General features: G+C 34.1%; 1 protein-coding gene across 1 annotated transcript; it reads left to right on the top strand.

Annotated features, from left to right (window-relative positions):
- The first annotated feature begins 1,283 nt into the window (after positions 1-1,283).
- On the top strand, positions 1,284-17,589 carry LOC132562439 (eukaryotic translation initiation factor 2A-like). The gene is made up of 17 exons (XM_060227181.1): positions 1,284-1,302; positions 4,036-4,105; positions 4,553-4,624; positions 5,921-6,039; positions 8,724-8,823; positions 9,121-9,203; positions 9,608-9,708; positions 10,501-10,729; positions 11,384-11,452; positions 11,848-11,949; positions 12,569-12,743; positions 13,372-13,544; positions 13,978-14,088; positions 14,430-14,503; positions 15,110-15,238; positions 16,541-16,606; positions 17,385-17,589. Exons 1-17 carry the CDS (start codon positions 1,284-1,286, stop codon positions 17,457-17,459), a joined length of 1,767 nt encoding a protein of 588 aa, XP_060083164.1. The 3' UTR covers positions 17,460-17,589.
- Positions 17,590-17,997: the final 408 nt, after the last annotated feature.

Raw genomic sequence — 17,997 nt, forward strand, 5'->3', positions numbered from 1 at the left:
GCTTACTTCCTGGATAATGAATATGCCACAAGTCATCAATCACCTATTGACAAAGAATCCATTAAAACAAGAAAATTGTCTCCAGGCATTCCCTAGGAACATCCAGAATTGAATGACATGTGTGCAAACAAAATTGCATTGAATAACATTATGTACATTTAAAAATAAGCGATAGATTGCAAAACCTGGAACAGATTCTGGCAGGCAAACTGATATTTGTTTATGATCTGTTTCATGGAGTCTTATATTTATACAGCTGATTTCCTATTGCTTAAAATATAAATAAAGCCAGGCTGTTGATCCAATGCAAAACTCAGTGACATGATTTCACAGGAAACATCTGATAACAATGTGAAAATGACAGGTGTCATGTTGGCTTATACTATCAATTTAGTTGCAAAACAAACGTATTTATTCTCATGCATCTACGACTATTAAGTATATACCGCTAATTTTAATATTTATTTGTCCATTTGATTCAACTAAATATTAAGTTATCAAATGAGTCTATGGTCATTGTTTAACGTTTTTTCAAAGTAATATCTACTTAAATCTTAAATAATTCAGTAAATGCTTGCATATTAAATGAGACTAAAACATGTCAACCTGGATCACAAATTACCGAAAATCTTGTCCTATCTATATAACAATTGCGTCATCTTAAAGTATGAATGAATAGCAAATGTTACTTAACAAAAATATCTATGTAGATAAAACCCCAATCACGATTCTACACCATGAAACAAGTGATACAATATGTTTGATGTGACACGTCCCTAAAAATCATGTGGGTCCACATCAGGTGTCGAAAGAGCATAATATTCTCACCAAAGACTTGGGAACGTTTCCTCGAGTTGTGATGTTTTTACTGTGTTTGTCACTAGCAATTCTCATTCTCTGTTTAGCAGCCATGTTTCCTCAATCGCTTTCACCGACTTGAAGACGTAAAATGTCAGATGTAGCTGCTCAAGCCTTACGGTTTACACGTCAATATTGTTAAAAAGGAAGCTGACCGATTTTCATGGAATTAGTTCGACCAAACAAATAGTGCTTATGAGAATGGAGAAGAAGGTTCTCTCCCTCTTTATTTCAAATTATTTCATATTTCAAAATAAACAATAATAATAATAATCACTTTACAATACATTATTAATAAAACCAACACGGAAAATATAAATATGAAAACTGTTCGCGTATGAATTTCACCCACGTACGAGATCAAAACGAGACTTTTTCCATCTCCGGAACCGTTCTGAAAAAGGCCGAGAATTCCGATGAACAAAATGGCGCCCCCCTTGACACGTGAGTGAATCGTGGTTTGCATCATTGATTCATGTTACGTTCTGTGATATCACAAATTACACGTATAGTGCTATTACATGATGACTTTATTGTCTAATTTATCAGAATTAATACAATACAAACATTCTCTAACATTCGGTCAGGCCATCGTCCATTACATGAATAATAATGTTTGCTGTCGACAGCTGATAATGACAGAGCTGTTCGAGCTTTCAGCAGGTTGGGCTAGAAATGTCCAAATAAACGTTAAAATCACCATTTGAACCTTCAAAGGCATATATTATCGGACGAAAGTTTAGGAAACCTCGCAAATGGGTTAAATTTCTATATTTGGGTAGCAGTGGTTGCTTTGATTAATAAATTTGTTACTCGATCAGTCAAACGCTGGATTATTTGAATCGGAAATACACGAAGTTCTGCAAAAATGGGCGTCGTATTTACACTGTAGCTAACCAACATGTAAATATTTACCAATTGACATGTGCGCAAGTATCGCCTTCCAGAAGCTTGACATAAAACATGTTTTGAAAAAATTATACATATAGTATTTACTGTATTTTTCAAATTATTAATACATTTGACTGAAACGTATCTTACGCTATGATTTAACTTTTTTATAGTCAGAGTGAGAGATTGATGAGAGGCAACTTCTTACAACTTTCATAGACACCTCAATTCTTGGTAGAGGTCAACATTATTTAACCTACATAACAGTACTTTCTTACATCTTGTCTCCTGGAAGCTTGAGATAAAATAGTCCAGAAACATAAAATCTCTATAAATTTTTAACAGCTTCAGTTTACATTAAGCCTCTTTTTATCTTTAAGATCTGTGATTAATTTTATTTGGTAGTTAACATTGTAAACTCACTGATTTTTAATTGAAACTAAATCCTTTTTGCACTAGTCCCTTATAACCAACTATGAATTATGGAATCTCAGCAAATTCAGTTTCAAGTGTTTATATGAGTTCTATGTCTTAAGTTTCCCTTCACTACTGTAAAAATTTTGACTGTTAGTTGGGGTACTTGGATCAGTCTTGTTTCATACAGAACACTGCATATATTAGATTATCTGACCCGAAGGGTCATGATTATCTATAGCCATCATGTTTTGTCTGTTGTCGTGTGCTGTGTGCAAACTTTTGACATTTCAAACTTATTCTCAAGTTCCACCAGTGGGATTGAGCTCAAACTTGCATGAAATGATCCTAAGATGGTCCTTATTAAGTGTTGTTATTTTTTGGGCATGTTTGAATTCCAAGATGGCCACCATATTGAAAAACATGTTTTAAATTTCTTCTCCAGTTCCACTGGTACCATTCAGCTAAATATTGGTGGGAATGTTAAGGAAAGATAGCCAAAAATGTGTTATTATTTTTTCACCTTGTCAAAACTTTGATATGGCAACCATGGAGGCCATTTTGTAACATGATTGTGCAGTCATGGTTTTCCTTTGCATGCCCTTTTCAAACTTCTCAAGTTTGACCAGTTGGATTGAGCACCAGCTATATTGCAAAATAATAGGTGACACTTGTTACAGTTACCTACTCCTCACCAAAACTACCATCTTCATCATGGAAAACAGCTTCTTAGTGAGATTTCATTCAAAGTAGAAAAAATAACCCTTTTCCCTGTTGAAAATTGTTTTAGTCAGATGACTATTACGACCCATGGGCCTCTTGTTTCTTAAAGCCCCAATATACGTAAAAATCACTATAAAAAAACAAACTTTATCTTATTTTCCCCATAATATATGTAACAAAACAAATACTTTCCTTTAATTAAATAAAATAAAACTGACTGTTTTCAATTTAAATAAAAATTGAAAAAATCGGAAAATAAACAATGTGGGACCCACAGTAATTCATACATTACCGCTCGTAGCGATGACATTGCGCATGCGCATATTCCGCGTGTAAACATGGCAGACACAGTACAGACGTCCACCAGTCGCTTCCTTTCTTTCCAATCATACATCAGGCCAGTTCTGAATTCTTACATTATAATTGTGCGTCGTATCGTTTCTAAACTAATTATTCCTTCTAATAATTTAAAAAAAAACTGAATGCTTATCACAGAAATACCTCAAGTCTACGACAAGACTTCACAAACAATGTTTGTAAACATAAACTTACCGTAGACATATCTGCATGTGCTTCCTCTATAAGTAGAAACCTCAACTCTCTCGAGATCAGGTCATGAACTTTCCGACGTTGTTCGGCAACAATCGTAATTTCGGTGGCGGAGTGTTTAAAATGGAGGTGTGTTTACAAATAGCGAGTTTCAACTGCTCATATATCAATACTTTATGCACAAAGTCATGGTAGCTATTGTTTGAATAACTTAATTTTAACTACATCTTAGAGAATATATCAATAATTATGTGTGATTCTACACTAAAGTTTTGGTGAATGTTACGTATATTGGGGCTTCAAAGGATCTTTTATGCAGGAACTACCATAAAATATTGAATTAAATTATTGATTTCAACAACAACTTTGTGCCATGATAAAAGATAGATTTATATTGGATATTAAACCAAGATTCAGTTAGTAAACTGAAGTGCCAGTTTTATTTTAGATATCTTCTACCTCAATGTCTGATTGATACTCCAGAGTAAAATAGTACAGAAAGTTTACAGTATCTTTATAGTCATTTTGTTCACTGAAGAAAACATAATAATTTGTAAAGTTTCATGATAATCACTAACTTTATATATCTTTTTGTTGCAGTTCGTGGAACAGATGGAATATGGATGGTGAATGGACCACCAGATGTTGGGTCTGCCTCACAGTTTCCAGGGTACTAAATTTTAAGATATTTATATGTGCCCCTGTGTTATATTGCTGTTTAAAACCTTCTCCCAGACAATCATTTTTATTTAATCATAAATAACTTCAATATGGAAATTTTTGGTGTAAATTCTGCTGTAATTTTCTGATTCTAGGATACTTTTTAGGAAGTAAATTATAAAAAGATCTGATATTTCTGTTTCTTGTACATAATATGTACATCAAGAAATTAAATGTAGGTTAGCGTTGATGCCTGTCCATGTATGTTTATAATTTATACAGACATTCCTGAAAAGAAGACAATAATGTCATAAAATTCATGTTTGTTTTATGAATGGAAGTCATACTGTGAATCACTTTTACAAATTTTCTCATTCTGGTCAGTCAGTGATTATTGTTGACCTGCACTTCAGTAACAGTTTGGTTTACTTACTTGATTACAATGATATGCCCTCAGGGAGAAATCCAGGTGTCGATGTATGTCCTTCAGTGATGATGGTACCCGTCTTGGCTGGTGTACTGACGATCAGTAAGTACATTATATCAGATTATTCTCAGTTTGAAATGGCTTGAAAACTCTGTGCAATCTGATGACTAGCTCTTGGTAAAAGTTAATTTGTGTTCCTGTTTCAAATAATGTTACCATGATATACCATGAAGAGTTGTAAAATAATTATTGTGCACAGTGATTATTTTTTTGCAGTAAAAATTAATTCCTTGAGCATACCTAAGTCATGAAATATAAAGAGTTTTTTTTATCCTTTCAAATTCAAGCGTTTTCTCTTTTAATATTCCTTAAATAACTGTTGATAAGACTTGAACTTCATTGCAATCCAATTTTAGCGCCACATTTTCAGAAAATTAGCACAATTATGAAATTATGTATATAAACAACATACAGCAACTGCATTTAGTGTAATTATATTTTAGAGCAATGATTTAAGCACAAGTAGCACTAAAATAAGATTACCACTGAAATTTATACATTTGCTCTATGTTTGGGTTAAGCAATTTTTGGACCTTAATCAATAAAAGATTCAAAACCTTCAACCAAACTTTGAAATTTTTTTGGAATCCAATGATGAATGTATCCCCAATCCTAGGAAAACATGTCTTAGTATGTCTTTTCATGGTTGCTGTAGTAACAAAATGAAATTTGCATAAAACAGGAAAATCTAAGTATTTTGTCAATTTGGTAAATTTTTCGTCTAATTTTTGTCATAGACACTAGAACCCAAAGTTTGTTCCAAGAATACATGTTATAGTTGCTGAACGGCAATAATCTCCAAAGTTGACAATACCTTCACATGTCCCTGATTTACTTAGTAACAAATTTGATTACAGTTTTGTTAGAGTGTAATAACTTTAAAATCCATTGATTTAAGAGTTCAATAATAGGATTTAAAAACATGATAGATTTAAAGGTCAAAACGATGCATACTCCTTGGATACATTTAAACAAAACAATACTTAATACTTTTGACCTGAGTTGTCCATTTTGGGATTTAGAATGGACTTACAGTTTAGGAATGAAGTCCCGAAACATTTGGTTATACCTGAATTAGTTAATGCCTGTCTTAATGTAAAATATGATCTCAAATTTTGACATGTAAAACATTTTATGAAACTGTAGAAGATGTTCATTTAAAACATTTAAATGTTAAATTATTTAATTATTTATTCAATTTTTTTTAAGATAAAGATCTATTTTGGTATCTAATTTCGTCCAAACTACCTGGGTCCTGGTCAGTCAGTTATGATATAACCTCTCCATTAGTCATGTTGTAATAACAATTCTTACAAATGGTTTTGGATTGTGTTTCAGGGTCATCGTTATTAACACAAATACTTTTAAAAAGGTTTTCCAACTTGATATCAGCAAAGTTGTCTGCATGAAATTTTCTCCTAAAGGTACCACCCTGGTAATGTGGCAGAATTATACAGGTATGTGTTTCATTACCTACACAGATATATACATATTACCTACACAGATTCCAGGTACATAAACAGCAAATATTAAAGTGTACCCTGAGAGGTCAGCTATGTTGACCTTGAAAAATAGTTCTGCACATAAAATACACTATGCCGAAAACGTGAATGCCGTGGAATGTTCCGTTACACCTTTGGCTGAGAGGCATTGACCTCGTTTTCGGGCACCCAAACCTGTGACGTCATAAGTTCAACGCTTTTGTTGATGCAGCCATATTGTCTTTACTGTGCTACATGTGATTGTGATCTATTTTGGGATTTTCTGTGGTAATTTCTTTGTTTATTTACGTGAAAGTACTTCACATCTTCGCAATATCTAAGGTAGTGAACGAGGGGTCGGTGAATTAGCGCTTAAATCCGCTAAAATGGCTTCCTATCGAGGAGGGAAGCGGTGTGTATGGTTGTCCTGACACTAACACGGATGGGGTGTCGATGCATGACGTCGATAAATAAAACTGATTGCTGATTAAATAAAAGTATATTTGTTAGGTTGATATTTTGTTATTAATTCTACAACTAAACATTTTATATTGATAGGCTAGCCTATGACTTGGGCGGTCATAGGAATATTATTCCTTCGTAATCGTGAACGCCTAATACTCGGAGAAGGCCTAGTCGTGAATGGGTCACGGGAATTTTCACCCCGAGAATTTTCATAATACTATTATATAGTATAGAATGGAATTATTCGAATTTATAAAATAGGTTATGTGTGTATGTTGTTTGTATAAGGTGTATTTGGTTTTTAGATCTTCCAGCAGACGGTGTTGTTTAGTTATTAATTTTGCGATCGTAAAAATAACAATAAGATCACCAATCTTGATTTGAAAACACAGTTCACAGTGTAGAGATGTCATGTAAACTCATAATCACACCTGTGCCAGGTTAGGTAATTAGCACCTCTGTGGCTGGAAAAAACAATTGTGACACCTGTGAGGCGACATGCCTGTCGGCTAACAACAGACGCGTACCAGTGCTAGGGTAAAAACCAGTCAAATAATTGTTTAAACTTCTAAAACATCAAATTTTTATTATTAACACAGCGGAGGGTGTTATAATTGGTTGTTGACACCCTATCTATATATATCCATAGTGCTACGAAAATTCCCTGGAAAGAAAAATTCCCCTCGGACGAAACTTCTTCGGTAAGAAAATTCCCGACACCTCGTGAATGTATGCATAGTCTTGCACAAACGCGATTTCCCGGCGTCAGAAATTGTTGATCGAGACTTGAAGATAGTAAAATTAGTCCAAAACCACACCCAATTTTATTTTGTTTCTTTGAAACGACGATTCACTGTTCGACTACTTTCACGACTACTGGTGAGACCCAGTGAAGTACGTGCCAATCTATGTTGCCCAAGCAATCGTCACTTTTCGAAGGGTCATTTTCCTCCTCACTGGATACATCGTCTTGTAATTCCAGTTCAAATCGATAGGGCTGGATTCCGTCTTCAGACATATCATTCACACCATAATCAGACTCCTCAAAACTCATGCTCATATCGCTCTCAGTTGCGGTGTCGTTGTCACTGTCAGTCATGTTGACTGCCATTTCTGTTGAACTTATGACGTCACGAGTAGAAGAGCCTCGATTCCGCGGAAATGATGATTCGGCTGATTAGGTCTGGGCGGACAGGTGAAAATTGACAACTTTGAGCTTTAATAACTCGACACTGGGGCGACAGATTTTGACGGGGTTTTCATTATTATTATTTTTACGGCATTCTTAAAATTATATCTAAAATATAAAATTACTCTCAGGGTACACTTTAAGCCAATATCTACACCAATATATCTTACAGTTAAATCTCCTACAAAAATACTTCTACTATGTTTTCATGAACTAAAATTCAATGTATACTTTGACTATGTAATTTTCCTTGCTTTGTCACTAGACTGCTTTCAATTCCAGTACAGTATTGTGTATTTAAATTTGCACACTTTTGTTTTAGCACTCTGAGGTGTGTTAGACTTAGTGCAAACTTTGCGCGAAGATGACAAGAATAATTTTCAATTGAGCGTTAAAATATTTTTTGGTACAAACCATAGTTTTCCGTGTGCCGCATCCAATGCACAGATTAGACTCTCACTGAGCCTTGTTTATTATCATGCTACACTATGAAGGTGACCAATCTAACTGACCAAGACTACTCCACTAAATGTGTTCAACACTGAATTGTTGTATGTGTTATATTTTGTGCCCAGTGACAGGATGGAGAAATTTTAACATGCACTTGATTACTTCTATAATAAACAAATATTAGTCAGCATGTAAATCTCTTATCTTAGTTTGACTGGTCAGTTAGATCTACAGTTGATGTAAGAATATACATTAATGTCCATTCTTAAGTATTCAAAGTCTTCAAAAGAAGCCATCCAAATTTCTAAGGCAATGAAATCGCAAAATATAAAATGAGCAGAGATTGCAAAAGGTACGTTTTTTTAATTTTTACAAAAATTTCACAGCACAAAAATAACTGATATATGGAATTTTGTGTGAAGTTATATGTTATCTATAATGATGACAGCCGCATATAAAGCAAGCTGAAACACATCGCCAGTAAATTACACAAAACGCAATTGGAGTGTTGAGATTCATTTAATACTTCATTTAATTTGTTATCTCTGTGTTACAGTCAACCCAGAAACTAAGCAGGGAAATACCAATCTTCACCTGTATGACGTCTCCACAGGAGTTCTGCAGCGCAGCTTTATACAGAAGAAACAGAAAAATTGGTCAGTCTCGCAGACTTGCTCTATCTATCCATAATTTTGTCTGTTACCAGTTACGAACAGGATACAGCTTATTTTATTTAAAATGCTGTTGTGAACAATAAATATGTTTTTCTAGTCAGATTATATGACATAGTTTAATCATAGCATAATGTTATGTTACAGAGATTTCTCACAGCAATCAATCATCACGTGATGTTCTCTTACTTACAGGGAACTGTTACAGATATCAAATCGTAGTGTTTTCTTACTTACACGGAAATCTTACAGATATAAAATCGTATGTTTTCTCACTTACAGGGATCCAAATTGGACAAATGATGAGGGCGTCTGCTGTAGAAATGTTAATAATGAACTTCAGTTTTTCGAGAATAACAAATATGGTGAGCTTTGACCTCTATTTGTTTTTAAATCAGGAGTACAGTTATTTTTCATATTGAAATTTAATATATATATATATAAGTAGGTACTACTGCATGTGTGACTTTATATTTACAAACATGATAGAAATTTGTTTTAATATCAGCAATATTTATATAAGATTGCAATATTTCATACTCTTTCATAATTGTGCAGAAAATTTGATCCCATCTATAAATAGACATGTTAAGCATTAATCCTGTTATTTGGCAAAGCTTTCAAACAATTTCTTTTCTGAAAATTTTTCAACATGGCAATGGCAATGACATTAAAAAGGAATTTAAATTGGGCAAAATTAAATTTGTAGTTTTATGAAATAACAGCTATTCATCATTGTCATAATCTTGTACACATACTCTGTTTTCAGATGAAATTAAAGTGAAGCTGTTGATGCAGAAGATATCGGAATATAGTCTGGCTACTTGTGGTCCTCCATATGTAGTGGCTGGTTATGTACCGGGAGCTAAGGTATTGAAGGAAATTACTTCACAATAACAATGCTATATTATAGCTTTCTCCAGTCCACTAAAGTGACTGTGTATTTGCAATACTTACTAAAAGTAAGACTGACTGAAGTTTCTTGTATCTGGTTATATTTGTATTGTTTCTTAATGTAGTAATAATTAGTAGTAATTACTAATAATGTATGAAAAAGATGTTTTTTTATATATATATATATATTTTTCTTTTTTTTTTTTCTTTTTCTTTTTTTCATTTTAATTCATATTTTGCTGACAATCCTTTGATATATGAAGTATTGGAAAATGATCCCTCTAGACCAACATTCAAGAAATTCATTTGACAATGGATTACATACACAGTTTATCTTCTTGGTTTAAGGATATCTAAATGTACATCAATCTTAGAAAATAAAAATCAAATTTCCGTAGTGTATCTTCTTTTGACTGATTAATGACATTGAGCGAGATAAATATCTAATGTATTGGTAGTAATATAGACGTCGAGAGTAGGCACAACACGAAGCAGTTCCGGTCCAATTCACGATTTATTCGTGCTAAGAGTTGTTGACATGTTTCAGATCCAAGCGATCCGTCATCAGAACTGCTTCGTGTTGTGCCTACTCCTGACGTCTATTCTACTTATTTATAGTGGGTACTCGGTATCCTTTTGGATCCACGGCTGTTCCCGGAAGGAATTTCCTGATTTCACTGATTGTGGGACGTTGTGTTTCCACCCTACCCCCCCACCCCATTGTTGTATTGGTAGTAAGTTAGCTACTTAAAGCTTCATCTGTTCCAGGGTCAGCCGTCCTTTGTGAGAGTTTACCAGTATCCTAACTTTGGAGGCCAGCAGGCAGCTTTGGCCAGTAAAAGTTTCTTTAAGTCTGATACTGTGACCATGAAATGGAATGGAACAGGCACTGCACTGCTAGTCCTCTCATCCACTGAAATCTCTGAGCAGAATTACTACGGTGACCAGGGCCTTCATTTTATATCAACAAAAGGGGAAGCATGCCTTGTACCTAGATGTATGTAATACTTATGGTATTTAAAGTTTTACTGTTATATATATTTGTGTAAAGGAAGTCATCAAATGAATACAGATGTTTCTGTACATACATATGTGTGTATATAATGCTTAACTTTGTCAGGGCTCTTTCAGCTTCATTCTTTCATAATTTTGATCAAACTTCACACAGTTATAAAGGACCATGATATCTCAGACGATTTTAAAATTCAGTGACAGTCCTTGTCGGCCCTCTATCAGTTTCATTTCTGGAGGGATGTTCATCAACACTATTTTTAGAAAATACTTGTCAGCATCGTAGCTGCGTGATTCCCTGACAGATTTAGGTTGGAATTCAAATTCATAAAAAGGATCATGATATTACAGACATGTTTGATTTTCAAGGTTGTAGGTTTAAGGTCAGCACCACTCTTAATATATTTTTTTTACATCACGGAAGGCCATACTCCTTATGGAATGTAAGTCAAAAGGAAATTGCAAGAGGATTTGTATTGTTTATGATAAATAGTATTTATTGTAGTAGTCAAATTATAGGTAAACAAAGTGTGATCAGTACTAATTTTCTTTAGCTTGTTAGGAAAAGGCTGTCAAGGTTTTCTTATATTAATATCTGTCGAAAGAGCATGATAAAACGTAATACACTTGGTTATTACAGCTAAGAACGGTCCTGTTTATCACGTGGAATGGAGTCCAAAGTCTACAGATTTCTGTGTTGTCTACGGATGTATCCTTTTACCTCTGTATTAAGGCCTACAGAGAGGCACCACAATTTAAAATGTGTATTGGAGTAAAATCTATATACAGATATCACATTGACTTCCTTATCTATACGCAACAGCCAAAGCTAATAACATCGAAAACAAACTGTAGGCAATATATATCGGAATAGAATTTCATGTTTAAAGCTTTGCTGTTTTATTGTTGATAATAAATGTCATGATATTTTGAAGAATCCACCATACAACATTCATGCAGACCTTATATTTCATGATAGTTTTCTTATACTGATCTTGTTATCATTTTCAACTTAGTTTTCTTTATCACCAAACTGTTTGGATAATTTGATTGTTATTTATTTCAGATTTTATTCTTGTTTGAATTTCCTTAACTTTCACTCAGTCATGCCGGCGAAGGCTACGTTATACAACCTGAAATCAGAACCTCTATTTGACTTCGGCACTGGTCCTCGCAATGTGGCTTTCTTCAACCCCCAGGGATCCAATATCCTTATTTACTGCAATTTACCCCTAAACAGATTTAGTTACCTAGGTGAAAGTAAAAAGATCAGGAAGTGGAGGAGGAAAGATATACCCATATGGGTTCTGACTCACTTTGTTTTATGTCTTATCAGAAGACTGTGGTGTTACTTTTCCTGCTTTGTCTCAGTCTACATACTTGTACAACCAGTTTTGGATCTCTTCCTTCCTTAGATCTTTCTCAAATTTCAGATGTCATTTCCCTTTGGTCTGTACTTGTACCACTTTGATTTTGAGTCTGATCAGAAAAACACAATGACAGACATACGGCTGTCTTGGATTTTGACTATGAAAGTTTGTTATCTTTATTTCTTGAGAAGTACTGGAGATTTTTTTTTTCAAATTTAGTATGTAGGTTATGTTGGTCACTAGTTGTGCCTTTCTGATTATGGGACTGATAAGGAAAAAAAATTTGGCTGACAGGTGACCATCTTTATTTTTTAAAAATTTCTTTATGGAATGTTTAAACCTTGTATAAGAGTAAAAACAGAGAAGAGATTTTTTTCAACAAATAAAGATCAAACAATGGTAAGTGCAAGAGCCCTATTCAATATCTGGTATTGATATTATTCCTTATGTGATACTCCTCTGTCTCGCTGGATTTGGAAATCTCCGTGGAAACCTGGAATTCTGGGACACCAAGCAGCGAAAGCTGATCAGTCAGGCTCAAGCACCAGACACTACAATCTTTGAGTTCCACCCAGATGGGGAACACTTTCTTACAGCCACCACAGCACCACGGCTACGAGTTGGTAATGGGTAAGTACATGATGTTCTTAACTTTATTAATTTCCATCTAGACTGTAAACACTATCTCAGAAGTACCAAAGCACTAATAGAAGGTATTAGGTTATATTCTGTTATATATTTAGCTCCACCAGGATGGGGAACACTATCTCACAATTAATTCTGCATTGTGACTACAAGTCTGTGAGTATTGTATTACTAATGTGATTGGGCATCATTGTGTTGTATTACTTATTTTTTGATGGACGATGTTTTAATACAGTTTAACATTTCATATTCTAAAAGTTTTTTCTAGGAGTAAATTTTCAAGAATTTTACTGCTCATCGTCAGATATTAATTTATTCATGTCCATATTGAGAAATTGCTAGTAAATCACTCTATTGCATGTCCCAGACAGACTTGTGGTCTATCAGAAACTTTTGAATACATAGTGTTAATTAGGAACGTCAATGATATGAAAATAAGGAATCAATTTGGAAAGAATAACATGGCTGTATACATTGTATACAGTATCACGCATGATCTATGTTCCTGGTTTGTTTTACTGGTATACATTTAGGTGTGACATTTATACTGTAGATAATCAGGGAAGTGGATTGAATTGGTTTGTGTATTTGTTTGATTAACTTTTGTATATAGGTACCGAATATGGCACTTCACTGGCTCACTGCTGCAACAAGTTAATGTTGATGGCAATAAAGAACTTTGGGAGGCCCAGTGGCAGCCTGTTCCCAAGGGAACCTACCCAGAGAGAATTCTCAACTACAAGGCCGCTCAAGCTATGGCTGCAGAGGTGGCTCCAGTCCCTGGAGGTTTGTTTTTATAGATGTATCTGGCATTAAGTCCATGGTAATAAGCCCACCCACAGTTACTGCGCAGTAGATGTAACGATAAGTAACATATCATCGCCCTGTAATAAGCCCTCTTCCGTGGAGGTCAGAGGTTATGTGTAGGCCCCATGGACTTGTTTCTGGAGTGATACAGAATATAAAGTATATAAGTAAGGGTTGTCAGGTCAAACATTATTCTGTGTATAATGAGATCTAGTGTATATGTTGGTTCTAAGATGACAAAGGAATTTGGATTTATCTAAAATGAAACTTCATATACAAGGAATTAATTATATTTGAAGTATGATAGTAAAATGAATTATAGAGATATTTGAGAGAAAATATTGTAGAGCAATGTATAGATCCATATGTTGTGGTCAGAGTTGTTGTGAAAGGTAACCTATCTACATTGCAGTAAAAGCTGGCGTTTATCGTCCCCCACAAGCTAGAGGCACCGAACCATCATTCAAACTACATGAATATGAGGCACCGTCAGACCCAAACAAAAAACCGACAGTAGAATCTGGTGAGTAGCACTGTTCATTCAAAACTTCCTATTTTATTTCTTTTATTTCAGAACATTTTTTATTTTAAGAATACATTACAAAGGGAATTTTGTGATAGGCAATGATTCATGAGAGCTCTTTCCTTTAGTTTTGTTTCAAATATCTCATTTCTGTTTACCTTGAATGTAATACTTTTCAGCAGTTTTCTAAGATTGATCATTTTCAGTATTTTAAGATAAGTTGTTTAATTTGGCGAATAAAAAGATTGTGAAGTTATTTCATTTTTCAATCATGATAGTACACTTAATTACTTTACAATATGTGGAATCTGTATTAAAGTCAACTTGCAAACTTTTCTCAGGTGAAAGTAAATCTGCAAGTAAAAATAAGAAGAAGAGGGATGCAAGGAAGGCAAAACAGGCTCGGGAAAATGAGGTATTCATTGCTATTATCTCCCCTGAAAACGTTCCGGGCAGCTTTATTGGCTAAGTGGTGTAATGTGTACTTAGTGTTATTCATAGGGGGTTAAAATTTGCTATACTTGCAGTAATTTGTGAAATTAAGTACTCAGCGAATATCTTTAACACTGATTAAAAATCTCTAATAATGTAGATTTTATGTAAACATACCTGGATACCAATGTTAAAGCATGCTTTCCTGTTTACTGCTAAAATAAACTCAACCAGGGAAGACACAAAATATTAGGCCCATGAAATTAAATAACTCTTTAATCGATATTCCCTTTTGTTATTTGGACTCTGCTTCAGTACCTTTCCTGTTTAATACCATGGAAGTGAAAAGACAGAAATATTGTCATTTTTTTCCATACTTTACTGACAATCATTTGAAAAATAATCCACAATGTTAAATCTATTGGTAATGTCTTTCACTATTTGAAAGTTAAATATCTGTCCTATTATTATGGTCACATACGATCAGATAATTAAGTATAAGTTATAGAGAGGACAGGGTATTATATATTAAATGACATTTGGTGATAAGTCTGAGGAAAAATGAATTATTCAGTGATTATTATTTTAGCAGGGTGAAGCCTCATCTTCAGCTGCGCCAGTGGTTTCTGCTCCAGCATCTGTTATGGGAGCACTTGCTTCACAGGTGCCCTCTACTGGTGACCCAGATAAAGATAAGAAAGCCCGAAATATCAGGAAGGTAAGAGTACAAATTTTGCATAGTCTTGATAAAGCATACAAGCCTGCATTCATACAAATTACAATTTGCGGAACATGTTTATCTCCTGGCCTCAGATCCTCCACCTAATGGTATCCAACAAAACTTCCCTGAACAGTTCATAAGAACTGACACTTTGTGATGGTAGTATTGTGGCAGGAAACAGTTAATTTGCACTTTTTCCTTAAATTATTGGTCATGTTTTAGATATACAGGTATAGCAGATTGGTTATGAAAAATACATTATTATATGTATATATATTTACAAACTACAAAACAATTACATTAATAGTAGGGAGATAACATTTGTGTAACTCAAAATTTTCCTCTGATTTCTGACATTTGATTGTCATGGTTACCTACTGAAAAATGCTAGAAATGCCAAAATACTGCTAATTCCAACCTAACACTACAACTTTCCAGAAGAAATTTATAAACACCTATCTTAAAATCAACAACATGGTAACAAAGTACTTACATTTCAGCAAATTCCAACACGGAAATCCTTCATAACCTGACCACATGTAAACACTATGAAAATTTCACTTCCTTTAAAGCTGGTTTTTGGTGCATAGACACAGATTGGTGACTGTCCCAATAGTAATCTCCCACACAAAACTAAAATTCTATTCTGAGAAAAAGTAAACCCCACATTGTCCACTTTAACATGACAGGACCAATCTTAGCAAGGATTTTTTTTTTTTATTTTAATTAAAACATTTATAATGGGCTCATCTGATGAACAAAAATAACCACCCATTGTCACACTGAGAAACTGTGTACTGCTACCTATGTTTATATCCTGTTATCATATGCGAATGCTTGACAGTCCATTGGAAGTAACACTTTTTAGGGTAGCTGGTGTACCTCCTCGTGTTAGATGCTCTACCAAATTGTATAAAAGTCTCCCTCACAGTCAGTAAAAAGTAATCCTATAACACAGGTGAAGTACGTTTATCTGATGGGAGGGTATGAATACAGGAACAGAGACAGTTTTGAGATGTAGGGATCAGAGTGTGTTCACCTTGTGTTATATTATTTACTGTACATATTTAGATGTGGGGGCAATAAAATGGCATTTGTTGATAGTTCTACTGAAACTCAATATATATCTGGACAGGCTTAATACCATACTTGGGCTTTACTGATGGAGCTTGAGGAATATGGCTGGTTTAGGGAAGTTTCACCACATAATTGTGCTTTACATGGAACTGAAAACAATTTCATTTGTACTTGGAAGGGACATTATACAATGGATTGTAATGGTGTCATTCTAAATTTCAGAAACTACAAGCCATACAGAAACTGAAAGACCAGAAGGCTGCTGGAAAACAGCTGGAATTAAACCAGGTACCAATCTGTTTACTTGACAGATAACTTAATTCTGTATGGTATATGTGATTATTTAGACTTTCACTCCACACTTACTTCACTAGTTTGTGGTGCTATTCTGTTAACAATAAACATACTTTTACCATAAAGCAGCTCTTAATTCTTTAAGTCTTTTTCAAATAAAATCACCATATGCAAAACAATTCTAGCAATGTATGAAATTATACAATAGGAATGAAAGCAGATTACAATTAGATAAAACAATGGTGTTCATTTAAGAGAGAGGTAAAACATTTGTGACCAAGATCATTTAAATGGCTACTTATTCGGATAATTTAGATGGTAAATTCCCTGTATTCTATGGTTAAAAGGAAAAGAATATCTTTTTGACAACAATTGCAAAACAGAATTTTTGAACTTATATCAACCTGGCTGGAAGACTTATATCAACCTGGCTGGAAGCATGTGAGAGGGCTTACTCTGGGAGGAGACAAAGGAGTGGGAAAAACCCACATGTTCAGAAACATCATTTATATGGTGAAATCCCTGTAACCTAGGTCATACAAATGGTAAAATCTCTGTAGCCACAATCATTTAAATGGTAAAATTCCTAAGCCAATGTCATTAACGTGACAAACAGTACTTTATAGAACCTGGATAACCTAACACATGCTTGTGTTACTAATCTAAATTCAAGTCATTCCATCCTGAAATAAGATGATTTTTTAGAACCTTTAATATTTATATCACAAATTATATCGCTACAATCAAATTCTTTGTGATGATTTCATTCCAGATTGAGAAGCTAAAAACAGAGACCTCATTACTAGAAGAACTATCAGCTCTTGGCCTTGAGGATGACTGGAGTTGATGTTGAAGCTTTTTCTTGTTCAATAAAATGTTTATTATTACTACCCAGATTGTATAGTCATTGATCTGTATCATTTAAGTGCTTAACCTTACCTGTGATATTATGAATAAAATGGAAGTGAAAATATTTTCTGTACTTTGCATGACTCGTCTATAATTTCACATACTGATAAACCAGTAGTGTGGATCTTGGATTTTGTGGTTACAGATAAAATACCTTCACTAATTCTACTCAGTAATACTGATGTATCTCTCAGAATTCTAATCAAGTATACTGACGTGCGAGTCATTGACAGCAACTTCAGCATGAATATCTGTTTTACACTCTGATCAAAGTGTAAGGAACTGTTAATCCATTCTCTCCATCAATCTCTACTATTAAATCAACGTTTTGTTGAGTCAAAACTGATGTTGATGCTGTTTATCAAAGGTTATATATGGTTTTGTAAGGATAATCATTGTGACCTACATTAGGTCATGGTCTAAATGATCTGTCCCAAGAGAAAACATTTACAGAAGCCATGTATTATACCTCCAAA

This window comes from Ylistrum balloti, unplaced genomic scaffold, assembly GCF_031769215.1.
Source record: "Ylistrum balloti isolate Yb309-2 unplaced genomic scaffold, AGI_CSIRO_Ybal_v1 Utg371416, whole genome shotgun sequence".
NCBI lineage: Eukaryota > Metazoa > Mollusca > Bivalvia > Pectinida > Pectinidae > Ylistrum > Ylistrum balloti.

Bases quoted from the DNA above. Each gene is read 5' to 3' on its own strand.
- LOC132562439 (XM_060227181.1), top strand. The intron at 11,950-12,568 runs ATATCCTTATTT...CTTATGTGATAC, and splicing joins CTTCAACCCCCAGGGATCCA to TCCTCTGTCTCGCTGGATTT. The intron at 13,545-13,977 runs GTTTGTTTTTAT...TCTACATTGCAG, and splicing joins GGTGGCTCCAGTCCCTGGAG to TAAAAGCTGGCGTTTATCGT.